The following is a 21,708-nucleotide window of genomic DNA, read 5'->3' as shown; positions in this document are numbered from 1 at the left end:
CGTACCGTCCCCGTCCCCCCCGTCACATCTCTGACTGCAGGCTATACATATGATTGAGTGTCTCCCCCCCCCCGTCACATCTCTGACTGCAGGCTATACATATGATTGAGTGTCTCCCCCCCCCGTCACATCTCTGACTGCAGGCTATACATATGATTGAGTGTCTCCCCCCCCGTCACATCTCTGACTGCAGGCTATACATATGATTGAGTGTCCCCCCCCCCCCCCCCGTCACATCTCTGACTGCAGGCTATACATATGATTGAGTGTCCCCCCCCCCCCCGTCACATCTCTGACTGCAGGCTATACATATGATTGAGTGTCTCCCCCCCCGTCACATCTCTGACTGCAGGCTATACATATGATTGAGTGTCCCCCCCCCCCCCGTCACATCTCTGACTGCAGGCTATACATATGATTGAGTGTCCCCCCCCCCGTCACATCTCTGACTGCAGGCCACATGTATGATTGAGTGTCCCCCCCCCCCGTCACATCTCTGACTGCAGGCTATACATATGATTGAGTGTCTCCCCCCCCCGTCACATCTCTGACTGCAGGCTATACATATGATTGAGTGTCTCCCCCCCCGTCACATCTCTGACTGCAGGCTATACATATGATTGAGTGTCTCCCCCCCCCGTCACATCTCTGACTGCAGGCTATACATATGATTGAGTGTCCCCCCCCCCCCGTCACATCTCTGACTGCAGGCCACACGTATGATTGAGTGTCCCCCCCCCCCGTCACATCTCTGACTGCAGGCTATACATATGATTGAGTGTCCCCCCCCCCCCGTCACATCTCTGACTGCAGGCTATACATATGATTGAGTGTCCCCCCCCCGTCACATCTCTGACTGCAGGCTATACATATGATTGAGTGTCGTCCCCCCCCCCCCCCGTCACATCTCTGACTGCAGGCTATACATATGATTGAGTGTCCCCCCCCCCCCCTGTCACATCTCTGACTGCAGGCCACACGTACGATTGAGTGTCCCCCCCCCCCCCGTCACATCTCTGACTGCAGGCCACACGTATGATTGAGTGTCCCCCCCCCCCGTCACATCTCTGACTGCAGGCTATACATATGATTGAGTGTCGCCCCCCCCCCCCCCCGTCACATCTCTGACTGCAGGCCACACGTATGATTGAGTGTCCCCCCCCCCCGTCACATCTCTGACTGCAGGCTATACATATGATTGAGTGTCGTCCCCCCCCCCCCGTCACATCTCTGACTGCAGGCTATACATATGATTGAGTGTCGCCCCCCCCCCCCCCCCCCCCCCCCGTCACATCTCTGACTGCAGGCTATACATATGATTGAGTGTCCCCCCCCCGTCACATCTCTGACTGCAGGCTATACATATGATTGAGTGTCCCCCCCGTCACATCTCTGACTGCAGGCTATACATATGATTGAGTGTCCCCCTCCTCCCTGTCCATTGTTGGGGATATGGTCGTCCATTGTTGGGGATATGGTCGTCCATTGTTGGGGATATGATCGTCCATTGTTGGGGATATGGTCGTCCATTGTTGGGGATATGGTCGTCCATTGTTGGGGATATGATCGTCCATCGTTGGGGATATGATCGTCCATCGTTGGGGATATGATCGTCCATCGTTGGGGATATGATCGTCCATCGTTGGGGATATGATCGTCCATCGTTGGGGATATGATCGTCCATTGTTTAGGATATGATCGTCCATTGTTTGGGATATGAGCGTCCATTGTTGGGGATATGAGCGTCCATTGCTGGGGATATGATCGTCCATTGTTGGGGATATGATCGTCCATTGTTTAGGATATGATCGTCCATTGTTTGGGATATGATCGTCCATTGTTGGGGATATGATCGTCCATTGTTGGGGATATGAGCGTCCATTGTTGGGGACATGATCATCCATTGTTGGGAATATGATCGTTCATTGTTGGGGATATGATCGTCCATTGTTGGGGATATGAGCGTCCATTGTTGGGGATATGATCGTCCATTGTTTAGGATATGATCGTCCATTGTTTGGGATATGATCGTCCATTGTTGGGGATATGAGCGTCCATTGTTGGGGATATGATCGTCCATTGTTGGGGATATGATCGTCCATTGTTTAGGATATGATCGTCCATTGTTTGGGATATGAGCGTCCATTGTTGGGGATATGATCGTCCATTGTTGGGGATATGATCGTCCATTGTTGGGGATATGATGGTCCATTGTTGGGGATATGAGCGTCCATTGTTGGGGATATGAGCGTCCATTGTTGGGGATATGAGCGTCCATCGTTTGGGATATGATGGTCCATTGTTGGGGATATGATGTTCCATTGTTGGGGATATGATGTTCCATTGTTGGGGATATGATGTTCCATTGTTGGGGATATGATGTTCCATTGTTGGGGATATGATGGTCCATTGTTGGGGATATGAGCGTCCATTGTTGGGGATATGAGCGTCCATCGTTTGGGATATGATGGTCCATTGTTGGGGATATGATCGTCCATCGTTTGGGATATGATGGTCCATTGTTGGGGATATGATGTTCCATTGTTTGGGATATGATGTTCCATCGTTTGGGATATGATGGTCCATTGTTGGGGATATGAGCGTCCATCGTTTGGGATATGATGGTCCATTGTTGGGGATATGATCGTCCATCGTTTGGGATATGATGGTCCATTGTTGGGGATATAGTCGTCCATTGTTGGGGTTTCCATACACTTTCCCTCTTTCTGTATATAATGCTCCATATCATAGTATACAGTATATTGATGGACATGGATGGGATTTTACCTGTTTTGGGTGTTAGTTGTGTGACTTCTTCAGGTGATTTCTTTTCAGCCACCGGCTCCGCTGCTTCGGGAGGATCTCACAAAGACGACGACACGGCATCTGTGACCAGTTTAAATTCTGCAGCGAGCGGCCGCCGACTGAAGATCTACCGCACGTTTCGAGATGAGGATGGTAAAGAATACGTACGTTGTGAGACAGTGCGCAAACCTGCCGTTATCGACGCCTACAGCCGGATCCGCACCACCAAAGACGACGAGTTTATGTGAGTAGTCCTGATGGTGCAGGGGGTGGGGCCTGCCTTGGCTTTGTCTAGTATCGGAGTTTCACCTTTTTCCAGTCAGGGGACCTTGAAGAGTATTTTTAGCCTCAAGACACCCCAGTTTATAGCTTGGTTCACATTACTGCATGGTGGGGAACGTGCGCAAAATTCCACACATTCCCGACATGCGGACAAATTCCCTGCTTCTCCTCACCTCCACACCTTGAACCCCCCCCCCCCCCCGCTCAACTCCACCCCCCTCTGTCCTCACCTCCGTACCCTGAACCCCCCCCTCTCAACTCCATCCCCACTCTCCCTGCTCACCTCCGTACCCTGAACCCCCCCCCCCCATTCTCTCCACACCCCAAACCCCCCCCCCCCCCTCTGCTCAACTCCAACCTTCTCCTCACCTCCGTACCCTGAACCCCCCCCCCATTCTCTCCACACCCCAAACCCCCCCCCCCCCCTCTGCTCAACTCCAACCTTCTCACCTCCGTACCCTGAACCCCCCCCCCCCCCCTTCTGCTCAACTCCAACCCCCCCTTCTCACCTCCGTAGCCTGAACCCCCCCCCCCTGCTCAACTCCAACCCCCCCCCCCGCTCAACTCCACCCCCCCTCCCTCACCTCCGTACCCTGAACCCCCCCCTCTCACCTTTGGTACCCCAAACGCTCCTCTGTACCGCACATCCCATCTCTGCTCACCTCTGTACTCCCAAACCTTCCTCTATGCTCACCCCCACTCCACCCATCACCCCTGTTGGCACTTCTTTGTAACCCACTTTCGCTGCTAAATCCAACCCCTACCTTCCCATCTGATTCCCTCTGCCCCGCTTTCCTCTCACCAAAGCTGCCTCCCCCTTTCATTCTTCTTCACTACGCTGTCCCGATCGAGGTCCTGCTGTGCCGATGTACATACAGTCGGAGCAGGATCACAATCAGATCTGACAGACAGCCTTTCCTCACCAGGATGCTGCGGAACCCCTGAGGACCTCAGGTGGCACCATGGTTGAGATAGGCTTGTCTAATATCACTATAGTCCTAAGAGCCCTTTTCTCAACATTGTCCAACACTGTCATCTCTGTACTCCTAATGGTCCAGGGGAAGGATGCTTAGCACTTGTCTTGGCATTGTCTGACCTTTATCTATGTAGTCCTAACAGTGCAGAGGAAGGATGCTTGAATGGGGTACTTGGCCTTTGTCTTGGTGTTGTTGGACATTGTCCTCTCTGTAGTCCTAGCAGTCCAGTAATAGGGTGCTTAGCTCGTGTCTTGATGTTGTTGGACATTGTCCTCTCTGTAGTCCTAGCAGTCCAGTAATGGGGTGCTTAGCTCTTGTCTTGTTGTTGGATATTGTCCTCTCTGTAGTCCTAGCAGTCCAGTAATGGGGTGCTTAGCTCTTGTCTTGATGTTGTTGGACATTGTCCTCTCTGTAGTCCTAGCAGTCCTGGAATGGGGTACTTGGCTCTTGTCTTGATGTTGTTGGACATTGTCCTCTCTGCAGTTCTAGCAGTCCGGGAAGGGGGTCCTTAGCTCTTGTCTTGATGTTGTTGGACATTGTCATCTCTATAGTCCTAGCAGTCCAGTAATGGGGTGCTTAGCTCTTGTCTTGGTGTTGTTGGACATTGTTCTCTCTTTAGTCCTAGCAGTCCAGTAATGGGGTGCTTAGCTCTTGTCTTGGTGTTGTTGGACATTGTTCTCTCTTTAGTCCTAGCAGTCCAGTAATGGGGTGCTTAGCTCGTGTCTTGATGTTGTTGGACATTGTCCTCTCTGTAGTCCTAGCAGTCCAGTAATGGGGTGCTTAGCTCGTGTCTTGATGTTGTTGGACATTGTCCTCTCTGTAGTCCTAGCAGTCCTGGAATGGGGTACTTGGCTCTTGTCTTGATGTTGTTGGACATTGTCCTCTCTGTAGTCCTAGCAGTCCTGGAATGGGGTACTTGGCTCTTGTCTTGATGTTGTTGGACATTGTCCTCTCTGTAGTCCTAGCAGTCCTGGAATGGGGTACTTGGCTCTTGTCTTGGTGTTGTTGGACATTGTCCTCTCTGTAGTCCTAGTAGTCCTGGAATGGGATTCTTAGCCCTTGTCTCGGCATCGTCTGATGGTGTCCTCTCTGTGTTTTAGCAAGAAGTTTGCTCTCTTTGATGAACAACATCGTGAAGAAATGAGGAAAGAAAGGCGAAGGATCCAGGAACAGCTTCGCAGACTGAAACGCAATCAGGAGAAGGAGAAGCTCAGAGGACCTCCTGAGAAGAAACCAAAGAAGATGAAGGAACGGCCGGATCTCAAGGTAATGTGAAGGTTTTTGTTGCATACATTTGCAAAGACATGTGAAGCCACATTGCCCCATGAATGCCCTCAAACTCCCCCCCAGCTCTAAATGATCAGAGCTTCCAACTTGGGACGTATAGCAATGAGTACATTGGGAGAAGGTTATCCTCCTTAAAGCTCATGTGAAGAACCAGTACCTCTGACTGTGGCAGCATTCACTGTGTGTGATCAGCGGAATGATTTCTCACTTATTGCTCCCGCTGTGCTTCTCAATGTGCAGCTTCTGGCAGCGATACTCCTGAGCTGCTGTCAATCAGAACTGGCTGGGCTGGGCGGGGGATGTCAGACCCGGACTGAAGTCCATGCTGTGTATCTCCAGGGCGCCCCTGTAGCTTCACTTGAGAGCTGAGAGAAGTAAACTGACCACTCCTGCACAGATCTGCTAACACTTATAATAAAACTATAGGGATAGGGAGATTGTGGCATTATCTGCCCGCCTCTCCACCACGGCCAATCAGAAGAAGCCTTGTATATTTATTGGATAAAATACAAAGCTTCTCTTAAATGGCTGAGATGCTGCCGGAATATCTTCTGATTCCTCCTGTAATAAAGTGTATTGTAGTTGTACTGTTTACCCTCAAGTTGTGCTGTGTAAAATGTCGCCACTTTATAAATCCTGTATAATAATTATACAGAGCAACTTACTGTATATTACAGTCCATCCGCCATGCAGATCACGGGGCCAAGCTGGCCCAAATGGATAGAAGTGCCTGGAATTCTTTTTACACCTGTTTGGTCTCCTCGATACACCCTACTGATTATTAAAGTGACATTAACCGACTCGCCCTCCGGAATATTCCCCCCCCCCCGATGACCAGGCCATTTTTTGTGATACGCCTCTGCGTTACTTTAACTGACAATTGTGCGGTCGTGCGACGCTGTGCACAAATACAATGAATGTCCTTTTTTTCCGCACAGATAGAGATTTCTTTTGGTGGGATTTGATCATCTCTGCGCTTTTTTTATTTTTTACGCTATAAACAAAAAAAAATTAAAAAAAACGACAATTGTGAAAAAAATAAATAAAAATTTTTACTTTCTGTTCTAAAACATTTCCAATAAAATAAATGTAAAAAAATCAAATTTCTTCATCAGTTTAGAACACATATGTAATTCTGCTACGTGTTTTTATAAAAAAAAAATCCCAATAAGTGTATATTGATTGGTTTGCGCAAAAGTTAACATCAGGGGGCGATCAAAGGGTAAACTGTGTGCCTAGCCAGTGTTTATGTGTAGTAATGGGGGGGGTGCTTTTACTACTACTTTTGCTTTGCAGGAACACAGGATCCATGCCTTCCCTACTGGCAGAACGGCGATCTGCCTTGTTTACAGAACGGCAATCTGCCTTGTTTACAGAGCGGCGATCTGCCTTGTTTACAGAACGGCGATCTGCCTTGTTTACAGAGCGGCGATCTGCCTTGTTTACAGAACGGCGATCTGCCTTGTTTACAGAACGGCGATCTGCCTTGTTTACAGAACGGCGATCTGCCTTGTTTACAGAGCGGCGATCTGCCTTGTTTACAGAGCGGCGATCTGCCTTGTTTACAGAACGGCGATCTGCCTTGTTTACATCTCATTTTTGGTTCTCGCCCCTGGGCTCCCGCTGCATGTGCGCGTTCTACCTGGAAGAGCCAGATCATGTATATATACATGTGATCCGGCGCACAGGTGTTGCAGTAAAACTGCTATGGGGTGGACCTGAAGTGGTTAAAGGTTCTTTTTTATTATTTTTTAAATAACGAACATGTTATACTTACCTGTTCTATGCCGTGGTTTTGCACAGAGCAGTCCTGATCCCCCCCCCCAAATCATATCAACTTGCTATTGGGGGCGCCCATTCACACACACACACACACACACAGCACTGCTCGGCCCCACCCCTGCTCTCACTGGCTGTCACTGACAGTAGTGGGAGCCAATGACTACCACTGCTGTCTCAGCCAATGTGGAGGGGGGGTCCTGGACAGCCGAGGCTCTCGTGCACATTGCTGGATCGGGCTCAGGTAAGTACTGGGGGGGGGGAGGGGCACACACGCATTCTATAATTTATTCTGTAAAAAAACCTTCAGCCTTTACAATCACTTTAATACCTTTTAATTGTCCTGATGGATGAAAGCTGCAAGTAAATGATGCAGATCTTTATATCACAAGGCGAACACGTCAGGATAAAAAAATCTTTAGTTTGAAAGAAAAAAAAAAGTGACAGTTATTTTCGGTTAAAGCGGAGTTCCACCCAATTTTGAGAGGTGGTCTTAAATGGAAGACCGCCTCTCCATCCCTCGTTTTGGGATATTAAAAAAAAAAATGTCACATCCTCTTCTGCGGTGAGCCCCCCCCCCCCCCCCGTTGTCTTCTGGGACCTGTGTGGTCCCCCCCAGAAGACAAGCTGGCCATTCGGCGCAGTCAGAAATCGGCAGTGAAGCCGCAAGGCTCCACTGCTGGTTTCCCTTAGTTGGAATGGCGGCGCCTGCACCTGATCCGATGGACGGATCGGCCTTGGGGGAGGGGGGGGGGACAACATCGTGGACTCCCTGGACAGGTAAGTGTCCTTAATAAAAGTCAGCAGCTACAGACAGTGTTTGTATAGTGTTTGTAGCTGCTGACTTTTAAAGAAATATACATTTTTTGTGGCTGGAACATCGCTTTAAGCCCGATGAGTTTTGAAGATGACCGTCATAGAGATAAATTAATGTCCTTGTGTTGTATCTTTGTGAATTAGGCACAGTACATACTGATTATGATTCCTTCTCTCTCTCTCTCTCTCTCTCTCTGAAGCTGAAATGTGGAGCTTGTGGAGCGATCGGACACATGAGGACCAACAAGTTCTGCCCCCTCTACTATCAGACGAACGCCCCTCCGTCCAATCCCGTGGCCATGACCGAGGAGCAGGAGGAGGAGCTGGAGAAAACCGTCATTCACAATGACAACGAGGAGCTGATTAAAGTGGAGGGAACCAAAATTGTTTTGGGCAAACAGCTGATTGAAAGGTATGGGGGAGGGGATTTCACTCGCATGTCCTTTCCCGTAGAGAACTGTTTAGTAGTTTTAGAAAAAGTTCTATAAATAATGTCGGGGGACAGACAAACTATAGGGGTCCCGCTGTACTCTTTCTTTCTCTAAAGCTGCCCCCAGTAGAGGAGTCCAGGCCTGGCATTAGGCTGCAGGCTAAAGATCACGATACTGTGTGAGAACAGCGGTCTCTCTGCAGAGGTCTGACACGCCCCCCCCTGTTCAGTCACAACTACTCCTGTCCAATCAGCAACGCTCACACCCCCTGCTGAATGCTGAGCTGTAGTTGTGACACAGCAGGAGGCGTGTCAGATGGCTGCAGAGAGACCGCTGCTTACACACTATGGTGGTCTTTAGCGGCTGTCTAATGCCAGCTTTAGGAGAACCTGTTGGTTTGTTCTGCATGGACAAAGGACTTTCCATTAGAGAAGAAGGTGAAAGCTCCACAACGGTTCCTTGTATATCTGATGAAAAAGTAATAAACGTTCTTCTATATATTTTTATGGAAAGAAAATAAACAAATAGAAAACACAATCGATTCCTTTCTACTGCTAACCCCAATCCCTCCACTCTGTGCAGTGCTGACGAGGTGCGGAGGAAATCTTTGGTCCTGAAGTTCCCTAAACAGCAACTTCCCCAGAAGAAGAAGAGACGAGTGGGGAGCACCGTGCACTGCGACTACCTCAATGTAAGTGACCTCTTTGTTCAGGGTGGATCCAGGCCCAGAGCCAGAGGAACCACACTGCGGGACATCAGGGGGGTTCCAGGCCCGGAGCCAGAGGAACCGCACTGCGGGACATCAGGGGGGTTCCAGGCCCAGAGCCAGAGGAACCACACTGCGGGACATCAGGGGGGTTCCAGGCCCGGAGCCAGAGGAACCACACTGCGGGACATCAGGGGGGTTCCAGGCCCGGAGCCAGAGGAACCACACTGCAGGACATCAGGGGGGTTCCAGGCCCGGAGCCAGAGGAACCACACTGCGGGACATCAGGGGGGTTCTAGGCCCAGAGCCAGAGGAACCACACTGCGGGACATCAGGGGGGTTCCAGGCCCAGAGCCAGAGGAACCACGCTGCGGGACATCAGCGGGGTTCCAGAGCCAGAGGAACCACGCTGCGGGACATCAGGGGGGGTTCCAGGCCCGGAGCCAGAGGAACCACACTGCGGGACATCAGGGGGGTTCCAGGCCCGGAGCCAGAGGAACCACACTGCGGGACATCAGGGGGGTTCCAGGCCCGGAGCCAGAGGAACCACACTGCGGGACATCAGGGGGGTTCCAGGCCCGGAGCCAGAGGAACCACACTGCGGGACATCAGGGGGGTTCCAGGCCCGGAGCCAGAGGAACCACACTGCGGGACATCAGGGGGGTTCTAGGCCCAGAGCCAGAGGAACCACACTGCGGGACATCAGGGGGGTTCCAGGCCCGGAGCCAGAGGAACCACACTGCGGGACATCAGGGGGGTTCTAGGCCCAGAGCCAGAGGAACCACACTGCGGGACATCAGGGGGGTTCTAGGCCCAGAGCCAGAGGAACCACACTGCGGGACATCAGGGGGGTTCCAGAGCCAGAGGAACCACGCTGCGGGACATCAGGGGGGTTCCAGAGCCAGAGGAACCACGCTGCGGGACATCAGGGGGGGTTCCAGGCCCGGAGCCAGAGGAACCACACTGCGGGACATCAGGGGGAGTTCCAGAGCCAGAGGAACACGCTGTGGGACATCTGGGGGGGTTCCAGGCCCGGAGCCAGAGGAACCACGCTGCGGGACATCAGGGGGCTTTCAGGCCCGGAGCCAGAGGAACCACGCTGCGGGACATCAGGGGGGGTTCCAGGCCCGGAGCCAGAGGAACCACGCTGCGGGACATCAGGGGGAGTTCCAGGCCCAGAGCCAGAGGAACACACTGTGGGACATCTGGGGGGGTTCCAGGCCTGGAGCCAGAGGAATCACGCTTCGGGACATCGGGGGGGTTTCAGGCCTGGAGCCAGAGGAATCACGGGACAGAAGGGCAGAATATAGAGAATAATTATAGTTGGGGACAGTGTGATGAGCGCAGGTGCAGTGTGTCTGCTGATGTAACTCACCAATCACATCGGAGGGACTCATCTCCTGAAGACTGCTGACACAATTCTGCAGAAATCTCCCCATAAAATCAGCCTGTGATGGGCGCTATAATAGAGAAATGTTCAACCTTTGATATTCCTCTTCCAGTCATCATTTCCTCTCCTGCCCTGTCCCAACATATACAGTGAGGGGGAAAAGGTATTTGACCGGCTGCTGATTTTGTAGGTTTGCCCCACTGACAAAGAAACGATCAGTCTATAATTTTATTGGTTGGTTTATTATAACAGTGAGAGAATAATAACAAAAATATCCAGAAAAACACATTTCAAAAAAGTTATAAATTGATTTGCATTTTAATGAGTGAAATAAGTATTTGAACCCTTCACAAAACATGACTTAGTAGTTGGTGGAGAAACCCTTGTTGGCGATCACAGAGTTCAGACGTTTCTTGGAGTTGGCCTCCAGGTTTGTACACATCTCAGGAGGGATTTTGTCCTCTTTGCAGATCTTCTCCAAGTCATTAAGGTTTCCAGGCTGACGTTTGGTGATTCGAATCTTCAGCTCCCTCCACATATTTTCTATGGGATTAAGGTCTGGAGACTGGCTAGGCCACTCCAGGACCTTAATGTGCTTCTTGAGCCACTCCATTGTTGCCTTGGCCATGTGTTTTGGGTCATTGTCATGCTTGAATACACATCCACGACCCATTCTCAATGCCTTTGCTGAGGGAAGGAGGTTCTCACCCAAGATTTGATGGTACATGGCCCCGTCCATCGTCCCTTTGATGCGATGAAGTTGTCCTGTCCCTTACTAGAAAGACATCCCAAAAGCATAATGTTTCCACCTCCATGTATGACGGTGGGGGATGATATTCTTGGGGTCATAGGCAGCATTCCTCCTCCTTTTCCAAACACAGCGAGTTGAGTTGATGCCAAAGAGCTCGATTTTGGTCTCCTCTGACCACAACACTTCCCCCCAGTTTTCCTCTGAATCATTCAGATGTTCATTAGCAGACTTCAGATGGACCTGTACATGTGATTTCTTCAGCAGGGGGACCTTGCGGGTGCTGCAGGATTTCAGTCCTTCACGGTGTAGTGTGTTACCGATTGTTTTCTTGGTGACTATGGTCCCAGCTGAGATCATTGACAAGATTCTCCCGTGTAGTTCTGGGCTGATTCCTCACCGTTCTCATAATCATTGAGACTCCACAAGGTGAAATCTTGTATGGAGCCCCAGACCGAGTAGGGTTGCCACCTCATCCCTTTAAACCTGAACACATCTTTTTCTTCATTAATGTTTGGTTAGTCCAATATCCCCACCTCTTTGGGGACCAAAGAATTCAAGTGGGGGGAGAATGTAGCCTTGAAGTACACAGGTTCTGAGACTGATTAAGGTGGTGATTAAACTCACTTGGTGCCTTATCTGCATTAAATCAGCCTCAGAACCTGTGTAATTCATATGTTTTCGGGTTTAAAGGAATGAGGTGGCAACCCTAAGACCGAGGAAGATTGACAGTTATTTTATTTCTTCCATTTGTGAATAATCGCTCCAACTGTTGTCACCCTCTCACCAAGCTGCTTGGCGATGGTCTTGTAGCCCATTCCAGCCTTGTGCAGGTCTACAATCTTCTCCCCAACATCCTTGGACAGATCTTTGGTCTTGGCCATGGTGGAGAGATTAGAATCTGATTGATTGATTGATTCTGTGGACAGGTGTCTTTTATACAGGTAACAAGCTGAGATTAGGAGCACTCCCTTTAAGAGAATCCTCAGCTTGTTAACTGTATAGAAGACACCTGGGAGCCAGAAATCTTGCTGATTGATAGGGGATCAAATACTTATTTCACTCATTAAAATGCAAATCAATTTATAACTTTTTATGAAATGTGTTTTTCTGGATATTTTTGTTGTTATTCTCTCACTGTTATAATAAACCGACCAGTAAAATTTTAGACTGATCGATTCTTTGTCAGTGGGGCAAACCTACAAAATCAGCAGCCGATCAAATACTTTTTCCCCCCTCACTGTAACATTTCCCCGACCTCTTCCTCCATTTTCTGTTTTCTTTAGAAATGTGGTCAGTATTATCTGGCACAAAAAAAAATGAGGAAATGACGGCACAATCCTTTGTCCAGGAGTATTGTGTGTTCTCGTATTGGAGTCTATTTTGTATCTTTTGCCTTTTTTCTCACTTAGAAATAATAAAATCCTAATTGTTGTCCTGTTTCAGCGCCCCCATAAATCCATACATCGCCGAAGGACGGATCCCATGGTCACCCTGTCCTCTGTGCTGGAATCCATTATTAATGACATGAGAGATATGCCCAATGTAAGTATAATTCCTAATATACATACTATATTACCAAAAGTATTGGGACACCTGCCTTTACACACACATAGTAGGTGAGGTTGATAAAAAAAAGACTCAAGTCCAACCTATGTGTGTGATTATATGTCAGTATTACATTGTATATCCCTGTATGTTGTGGTCGTTCAGGTGATTATCTAATAGTTTCTTGAAACTATCGATGCTCCCCCGCTGAGACCACCGCCTGTGGAAGGGAATTCCACATCCTTGCCGCACATGACCTTTAATGACCCCCCAGTCTTAGTCCGGAGGGTTCAATATTGAGTTGGCTCCGCCCTTTGCAGCTATAACAGCTTTAACTCTTCTGGGAAGGCTGTCCACAAGGTTTAGGAGGGTGTCTATGGGAGTGTTTGACCATTCTTCCAGAAGAGCATTTGTGAGGTCAGGCGCTGATGTTGGACGAGAAGGCCTGGCTCGCAGTCTCTGCTCTAATTCATCCCAAAGGTGTTCTATCAGGTTGAGGTCAGGACTCTGTGCAGGCCAGTCTAGTTCCTCCAACCCTAAACTCGCTCATCCGTGTCTTTATGGACCTTGCTGCAGTGGGTAGCTGGCTGTAAAGCTGCAAGCAGTTACAGCTGGCTTCTCTTAGTTAAAATGTTGGCATTGGGGACCGAAGACCGGTGAAGAAGCTGGCTGGGTGAAGACGGTGCTGGTTCCTGGGACAGGGCTGGTCAGCAGATAGAGTTGACTTTTAATGTTTACAAAGGTGACTGGAGAAATGCTTTAACAGTCACATGACAAGGTGATGATGTCACTGCTCCCTCTAAGATCGATCCAACACCGGGAATTGTGGCAGTGAGTGACAGAGAAAGAAGAAATGGGGGAACAATGAAGAGAATATAGGGGGTGGTCGGGACCACAGAATTTTCCCTGAATGGACAAGGTCACGATCTCTCTTTAATTGTGTGGAAGGAAGGTCACCATCTATGATCATAGAGAAGAGTATACTGTATGGCGGCATTATCAGCGCGTTTCTATGGTCTTCACTCTCCATAGAAGGGCTCATTTCTCCGGCGGTGTCTCGTCTCCTGGGAACTGACATGATGTGCTCCAGCCTATAGGGGGCAGCCTCTCTAGTATTCATAGTGAATGTTATAGATATCCTCATACACTCACAGATTTCATTATTCCCCCCCATAGAGCTATCCATTCCACAGCCCTGTTAATGCCAAAGTAGTGAAAGATTACTACAAAATTGTGACCAATCCGATGGACCTGCAAACATTGAGGGAGAACGTACGCAAGCGGATGTACCCGTCCCGCGAGGAGTTCCGTGAACAGGTGGAGCTGATTCTGAAGAACAGTATATTGTACAATGGTAAGAGAGATGTACAGGATGTGGGTGGAGTCCGAGCGAGATGTAGAGGATGTGGGTGAAGTCACAGATGTACAGGATGTGGGTGGAGTCACAGATGTACAGGATGTGGGTGGAGTCACAGATGTACAGGATGTGGGTGGAGTCACAGATGTACAGGATGTGGGTAGAGTCCGAGAGAGACGTACAGGATGTGGGAGGAGTCACAGATGTACAGGATGTGGGTGGCGTCCGAGAGAGATGTACAGGATGTGGGTAGAGTCCGAGAGAGACGTACAGGATGTGGGAGGAGTCACAGATGTATACTGGATGTGGGTGGAGTCCGAGAGAGATGTACAGGATGTGGGAGGAGTCACAGATGTACAGGATGTGGGTGGAGTCCGAGAGAGATGTACAGGATGTGGGTAGAGTCCGAGAGAGACGTACAGGATGTGGGAGGAGTCACAGATGTACAGGATGTGGGTGGAGTCCGAGAGAGATGTACAGGATGTGGGAGGAGTCACAGATGTACAGGATGTGGGTGGAGTCCGAGAGAGATGTACAGGATGTGGGTGGAGTCCGAGAGAGATGTACAGGATGTGGGTGGAGTCATAGAAAATGCTATATCCTAATGCAATCTTATTCCATGTTTCAGGACCCAAACACTCCCTGACCCAGATTTGTCAGGTCATGCTGGACCTGTGTGATGAGAAACTCAGAGAGGTGAGAACTTCCCATTCACACAACACAGATCGATGTAATATGTGTGAGAGCGGCGTAATCCATACAGGCCAGACCACCAACGTTCACATACACAGATCTGTATAGCCATCCTGAGAGCTGTGTGATCCAGACAATGGTGGACAAATATTAGTACATAGACACATATAGTTACATAGTAGGTGAGGTTGAAAAAAGACACAAGTCCATTAAGTCCAACCTATAAATGGGAGAGACCGAAACAAACCAGGTCAGAAGAACCTGACTCTATCCTAGTGACACCTATAGATACAGAGGATCCTGTCTCTAGTGACACCTATAGACACAGAGGATCCTGTCTCAGTTGACACCTATAGACACAGAGGATCCTGTCTCAGTTGACACCTATAGACACAGAGGATCCTGTCTCTAGTGACACCTATAGACACAGAGGATCCTGACTCTAGTGACACCTATAGACACAGAGGATCCTGACTCTAGTGACACCTATAGATACAGAGGATCCTGTCTCTAGTGACACCTATAGACACAGAGGATCCTGTCTCTAGTGACACCTATAGACACAGAGGATCCTGTCTCTAGTGACACCTATAGACACAGAGGATCCTGACTCTAGTGACACCTATAGATACAGAGGATCCTGTCTCTAGTGACACCTATAGACACAGAGGATCCTGACTCTAGTGACACCTATAGATACAGAGGATCCTGTCTCTAGTGACACCTATAGACACAGAGGATCCTGTCTCTAGTGACACCTATAGACACAGAGGATCCTGACTCTAGTGACACCTCTAGACACAGAGGATCCTGACTCTAGTGACACCTATAGACACAGAGGATCCTGACTCTATTCTAGTGACACCTATAGACACAGAGGATCCTGACTCTAGTGACACCTATAGACACAGAGGATCCTGACTCTATTCTAGTGACACCTATAGACACAGAGGATCCTGACTCTAGTGAGACCTATAGACACAGAGGATCCTGACTCTATTCTAGTGACACCTATAGAAACAGAGGATCCTGACTCTAGTGAGACCTATAGACACAGAGGATCCTGACTCTAGTGACACCTATAGACACAGAGGATCCTGACTCTAGTGACACCTATAGACACAGAGGATCCTGACTCTAGTGACACCTATAGACACACAGGATCCTGACTCTAGTGACACCTATAGACACACAGGATCCTGACTCTAGTGGCACCTATAGACACAGAGGATCCTGACTCTAGTGACACCTATAGACACACAGGATCCTGACTCTAGTGACACCTATAGACACAGTGGATCCTGACTCTAGTGACACCTATAGACACAGAGGATCCTGTCTCTAGTGACACCTATAGACACAGAGGATCCTGACTCTAGTGACACCTATAGACACAGAGGATCCTGACTCTAGTGACACCTATAGACACAGAGGATCCTGTCTCTAGTGACACCTATAGACACAGAGGATCCTGTCTCTAGTGACACCTATAGACACAGAGGATCCTGACTCTAGTGACACCTATAGTCACACAGGATCCTGACTCTAGTGACACCTATAGACACAGTGGATCCTGACTCTAGTGACACCTATAGACACAGAGGATCCTGACTCTAGTGACACCTATAGACACACAGGATCCTGACTCTAGTGACACCTATAGACACAGTGGATCCTGACTCTAGTGACACCTATAGACACAGTGGATCCTGACTCTAGTGACACCTATAGACACAGAGGATCCTGACTCTAGTGACACCTATAGACACTTAGTATTCTGCTTCGCTGATCACAGTACAAAGGAGAAGTTCAGGAGGCAAAGCAATGAAAGGGTCTATGAGGTCTATAGGTGATGGTGGAGGGTGTGGCTGACCAGATCCGGGTCCTCAGGTACAATAATAAAACCATCTCTGTGTATCCAGCCATCGCACACAATGCAGTAGGTAGAAGGCGGGTTGCCGGGCGGAGGAGGAAGTGTATCCGGGTGCCGGATTGTTTGTTCTGATTTATGGCTTCATTTTGTTTACAGAAGGAGGATAAGCTGGCCCGGCTGGAGAAAGCCATTAACCCCTTACTGGACGATGACGACCAGGTGGCCTTCTCCTTCATCCTGGACAATATAGTCACCCAGAAGATGATGGCCGTGCCGGATGTGAGTCCCCTAAACAACCTCTGTATTGGCGAATGTGGCCTCCGTATTGGCGAATGTGGCCTCCGTATTGGCGAATGTGGCCTCCATGTTGGCGAATGTGGCCTCCATGTTGGCGAATGTGGCCTCCATGTTGGCGAATGTGGCCTCCGTATTGGCGAATGTGGCCTCCGTATTGGTGAATGTGGCCTCCGTATTGGTGAACATGACCTCCGTATTGGTGAATGTGGCCTCCGTATTGGCGAATGTGGCCTCCGTATTGGCGAATGTGGCCTCCGTATTGGCGAATGTGGCCTCCATGTTGGCGAATGTGGCCTCCGTATTGGCGAATGTGGCCTCTGTTTTGGTGAATGTGGCAATCCATGTAGAATTCTGTACATTGATTGGTAGAAATCTCCTCTCTCTTCTCTTCTCCGCAGTCATGGCCGTTCCATCTTCCTGTCAACAAAAAGTTTGTTCCCGACTACTATAAAGTCATCCCCAACCCGATGGACCTGGAAACGATCCGCCAGGTAAGGGGGAGGGGTCAGTGGTTTTCTCTTCCTTTGATGACCTTTGTATTCCCGCCATTTCCCCTCAATGTGATCCCTTCCTGTATTCTAGAATATTTCAAAGCACAAGTATCAGAATCGGGAGAACTTCCTGGCCGATGTCAATCTGATCTGTACAAACAGCGTGAAGTATAACGGTGAGTACCGGGGGGGGAGGGGGGATGGTGAGTCCACCATCGGGGGTGGGGGGGTTCTTCTAATACAAATGTTGTGTCGGGTCCCTTCACACCACACTCACCGCAATGCATCAAAAGTGCGTTTATCTAACGTGTCTCTTCATGTGCCTTGTGCTGCATTTTCTGGTACAAGAAGATTTATTAGAAGAAGTAAAGAATCACAATATACACGGCGCCCCCCCAACAAGCAATCGCCCCTCAGGGGTAAGCCCACACAGGGGCGCTTCTAACCCTAAGGAGCATATAAAATAGCAGACCCGGCATGCATGTTCATGTTCTCCTTTGTGAAAGTGGAACTAAACCCATCAATTTAATGGTTTACAAAAAAGTTACAAGGCATGACAGGAATGCCAACTGTCACAAAGCCACAGGGCTGCTGATAGGGCGGGACCACCAGTCCTCCTGTAGGGGGTCCGGGCACACAAGGGGGCCTGAACAGCAGGGGGAATCGGTGCGGAGGGGCAACTACAGAAGAATGCCCTGTGTCTGTGCGTCTCTCTGCAGCAGCTAAAAGCCGGTTTCTCCCCATCCCATCGGCTTTCAGCTGCTGCAGGGAGAGACACAGACACAGGGCATTCTTCCTGTAATTGCCCCTCCGCACCGATTCCCCCTCCCTGTTCTGCCTGCTTCTGATCCCCCCCCCCCCCCCTGCAGCGCTTCAGGTTTCGCTGTGCTGTATAATTTTTTTTTTTTTTAAAGTGAATTTTTAGTGAGAATACCCCCGCCCTCCCCGCCCTGCCCGCCCTCCCCGCCCTCCCCGCCCTCCCCGCCCTGCCCGGTAGGCTGTACAGGGTCCTGTGATTCCTAACAGCAGCCCTGCATACCCACTTTCCCTCCGGGAAGATTTACCCCCCCCCCCTCTTCCTGACCATTTTTTTGCGATTCGGTACTGCGTTACTTTAACTGACAATTGCGCGGTCGTGTGACGTTGTACACAAACAAAACTCACGTCCTTTTTTTCCCTAACACTATAAACAAAAAAAGAGCGAAAATTTTATATATTTTTTTACTTTCTGCTATAAAACATCCAATTAAAAAAAAAAATGCTACATATTTTTGGTAAAAAAAAAAAAAATCCCAATAAGTGTATGTTGATTGGTTTATATATCGCGTCTACAAACTGTGGGATATTTTTATGGAATTTTCATTTGTTTTATACAAGTAATGGTGGTGATCAGCGACTTATAGCGGGGCTGCGATTTATTGCGGCGGACAATCAGGCACAACCTGACACTTTGTGGGAACCAGTGACATCAATACAGTGATCAGTGCTAAAAGAAAAATGCACTGTCACTGTACTAATGGCACTGGCTGGGAAAGGGGTTAACATCAGCGGCGATCAAAGGGTTAAGTGTGTTCCTAGCCGGTGTTTATGTGTACCCTGTGCTGCTTTCACTAGGAGAAGTGCTTTGCAGGGACACTAAACCCATCACATCCCCCACTGACAGAACAGAGATCAATGCGGAGCCGAGCGCCGTCCTGTGTCTCCTCGCTGATCAATGGGTGTCGGTGGTCATCCATTGGCCGGCACCCACTGATCGGTGACTGCTGTGACTAATCACAACACAGCAGGGACGCCCCCTACTCGGATGTGCAGAAATATATATATATATATATATATATACAGTTGTGCTCATAAGTTTACACACCCTGGCAGAATTTATGATTTCTTGGCCATATTTCAGAGAATATAAATGATAACACAAATACTTTTCTCTCACTCATGATTAGTGATTGTCTGAAGACATTTATTATCAATCATCTGTGTTTACTCTTTTTATATTATAATCACAAAAGAAACTACCCAAATCACCCTGATCAAAAGTTTACATACCCCAGTTCTTAATACCGTGTATTGCTCCCTTTACCATCAATGACAGCTTGAAGTCTTTTGTGGTATTTGTGGATGAGGCTCTTTATCTTCTCAGATGGTTCCTCTTGGTAAAAAGCCTCCAGTTCCTGTAAATTCTTGGGCTGTCTTCCATGAACGGCACATTTGAGATCTCCCCAGAGGGGCTCAATGATATTGAGGTCAGAAGACTGAGATGACCACTCCAGAACCTTCACTTTATTCTGCTGTAGCCAATAACAGGTGGACTTGGCCTTGTGTTTTGGATCATTGTCATGTTGGAATGTCCAAGTCCGTCCCATGCGCAGCTTCCTGGCTGATGAATGAAATGTTCTACCAGTTTTTTTTTTATAACATACTGCATTCATCTTGCCAACAATTTTGACCAAATTTCCTGTGTCTTTGTATCTCGCACATCCCCAAAACATCAGCGATCCACCGCCGTGTTTCACAGTAGGAATGGTGGACCTTTCATCATAGGTCTTGTTGTCTCCTCTCTAAGTGTAGTGTTTATGGTTGTGACCAGAAAGCTCAATTTTGGTCTCATCACTCCAAATGACTTTGTGGCAGAAGGTTTGAGGCTTGTCTTGTGCTGTTTGGTGTATTGTAAGTGGGATACTTTGTAGCATTTGTGTAGTAATGACTTTCTTCTGGAGACTTGACCATGCAGCCCATCTTTCTTCTGGAGACTCAACCATGCAGCCCATCTTTCTTCTGGAGACTTGACCATGCAGCCCATCTTTCTTCTGGAGACTCAACCATGCAGCCCATCTTTCTTCTGGAGACTCGACCATGCAGCCCATCTTTCTTCTGGAGACTTGACCATGCAGCCCATCTTTCTTCTGGAGACTCGACCATGCAGCCCATCTTTCTTCTGGAGACTCGACCATGCAGCCCATCTTTCTTCTGGAGACTTGACCATGCAGCCCATCTTTCTTCTGGAGACTCGACCATGCAGCCCATCTTTCTTCTGGAGACTTGACCATGCAGCCCATCTTTCTTCTGGAGACTCGACCATGCAGCCCATCTTTCTTCTGGAGACTTGACCATGCAGCCCATCTTTCTTCTGGAGACTCAACCATGCAGCCCATCTTTCTTCTGGAGACTCGACCATGCAGCCCATCTTTCTTATGGAGACTTGACCATGCAGCCCATCTTTCTTCTGGAGACTCGACCATGCAGCCCATCTTTCTTCTGGAGACTCGACCATGCAGCCCATCTTTCTTATGGAGACTTGACCATGCAGCCCATCTTTCTTCTGGAGACTCGACCATGCAGCCCATCTTTCTTCTGGAGACTCGACCATGCAGCCCATCTTTCTTCTGGAGACTTGACCATGCAGCCCATCTTTCTTCTGGAGACTCGACCATGCAGCCCATCTTTCTTCTGGAGACTTGACCATGCAGCCCATCTTTCTTCTGGAGACTCAACCATGCAGCCCATCTTTCTTCTGGAGACTTGACCATGCAGCCCATCTTTCTTCTGGAGACTCGACCATGCAGCCCATCTTTCTTCTGGAGACTCGACCATGCAGCCCATCTTTCTTCTGGAGACTCGACCATGCAGCCCATCTTTCTTCTGGAGACTCAACCATGCAGCCCATCTTTCTTCTGGAGACTTGACCATGCAGCCCATCTTTCTTCTGGAGACTCGACCATGCAGCCCATCTTTCTTCTGGAGACTCGACCATGCAGCCCATCTTTCTTCTGGAGACTCGACCATGCAGCCCATCTTTCTTCTGGAGACTCGACCATGCAGTCCATCTTTCTTCTGGAGACTCGACCATGCAGCCCATCTTTCTTCTGGAGACTTGACCATGCAGCCCATCTTTCTTCTGGAGACTCGACCATGCAGCCCATCTTTCTTCTGGAGACTCGACCATGCAGCCCATCTTTCTTCTGGAGACTCGACCATGCAGTCCATCTTTCTTCTGGAGACTCGACCATGCAGCCCATCTTTCTTCTGGAGACTCGACCATGCAGCCCATCTTTCTTCTGGAGACTCGACCATGCAGCCCATCTTTCTTCTGGAGACTCGACCATGCAGCCCATCTTTCTTCTGGAGACTCGACCATGCAGCCCATCTTTCTTCTGGAGACTCGACCATGCAGCCCATCTTTCTTCTGGAGACTCGACCATGCAGCCCATCTTTCTTCTGGAGACTC

General features: G+C 49.1%; 1 protein-coding gene across 1 annotated transcript in view; it reads left to right on the top strand.

Annotated features, from left to right (window-relative positions):
- The window catches only part of LOC141108849 (transcription initiation factor TFIID subunit 1-like), a gene marked incomplete in the record, with an annotated part of 63,126 nt that overhangs the window by 25,483 nt on the left and 15,935 nt on the right, over positions 1 to 21,708 (top strand). The window contains 10 exon segments of the mRNA XM_073600816.1: positions 2,836 to 3,049; positions 5,165 to 5,330; positions 8,147 to 8,358; positions 8,960 to 9,068; positions 12,668 to 12,766; positions 13,946 to 14,123; positions 14,755 to 14,822; positions 16,849 to 16,971; positions 17,388 to 17,480; positions 17,572 to 17,656. Of these exon segments, the coding sequence (XP_073456917.1) occupies positions 2,836 to 3,049; positions 5,165 to 5,330; positions 8,147 to 8,358; positions 8,960 to 9,068; positions 12,668 to 12,766; positions 13,946 to 14,123; positions 14,755 to 14,822; positions 16,849 to 16,971; positions 17,388 to 17,480; positions 17,572 to 17,656 (1,347 nt within the window).

This window comes from Aquarana catesbeiana, linkage group LG09 (genome assembly GCF_042186555.1).
Source record: "Aquarana catesbeiana isolate 2022-GZ linkage group LG09, ASM4218655v1, whole genome shotgun sequence".
NCBI classification, from domain to species: Eukaryota; Metazoa; Chordata; class Amphibia; order Anura; family Ranidae; genus Aquarana; species Aquarana catesbeiana.
Note: the sequence above shows the minus strand (reverse complement) of the source record. Positions and strands in the feature narration are given on the sequence as shown.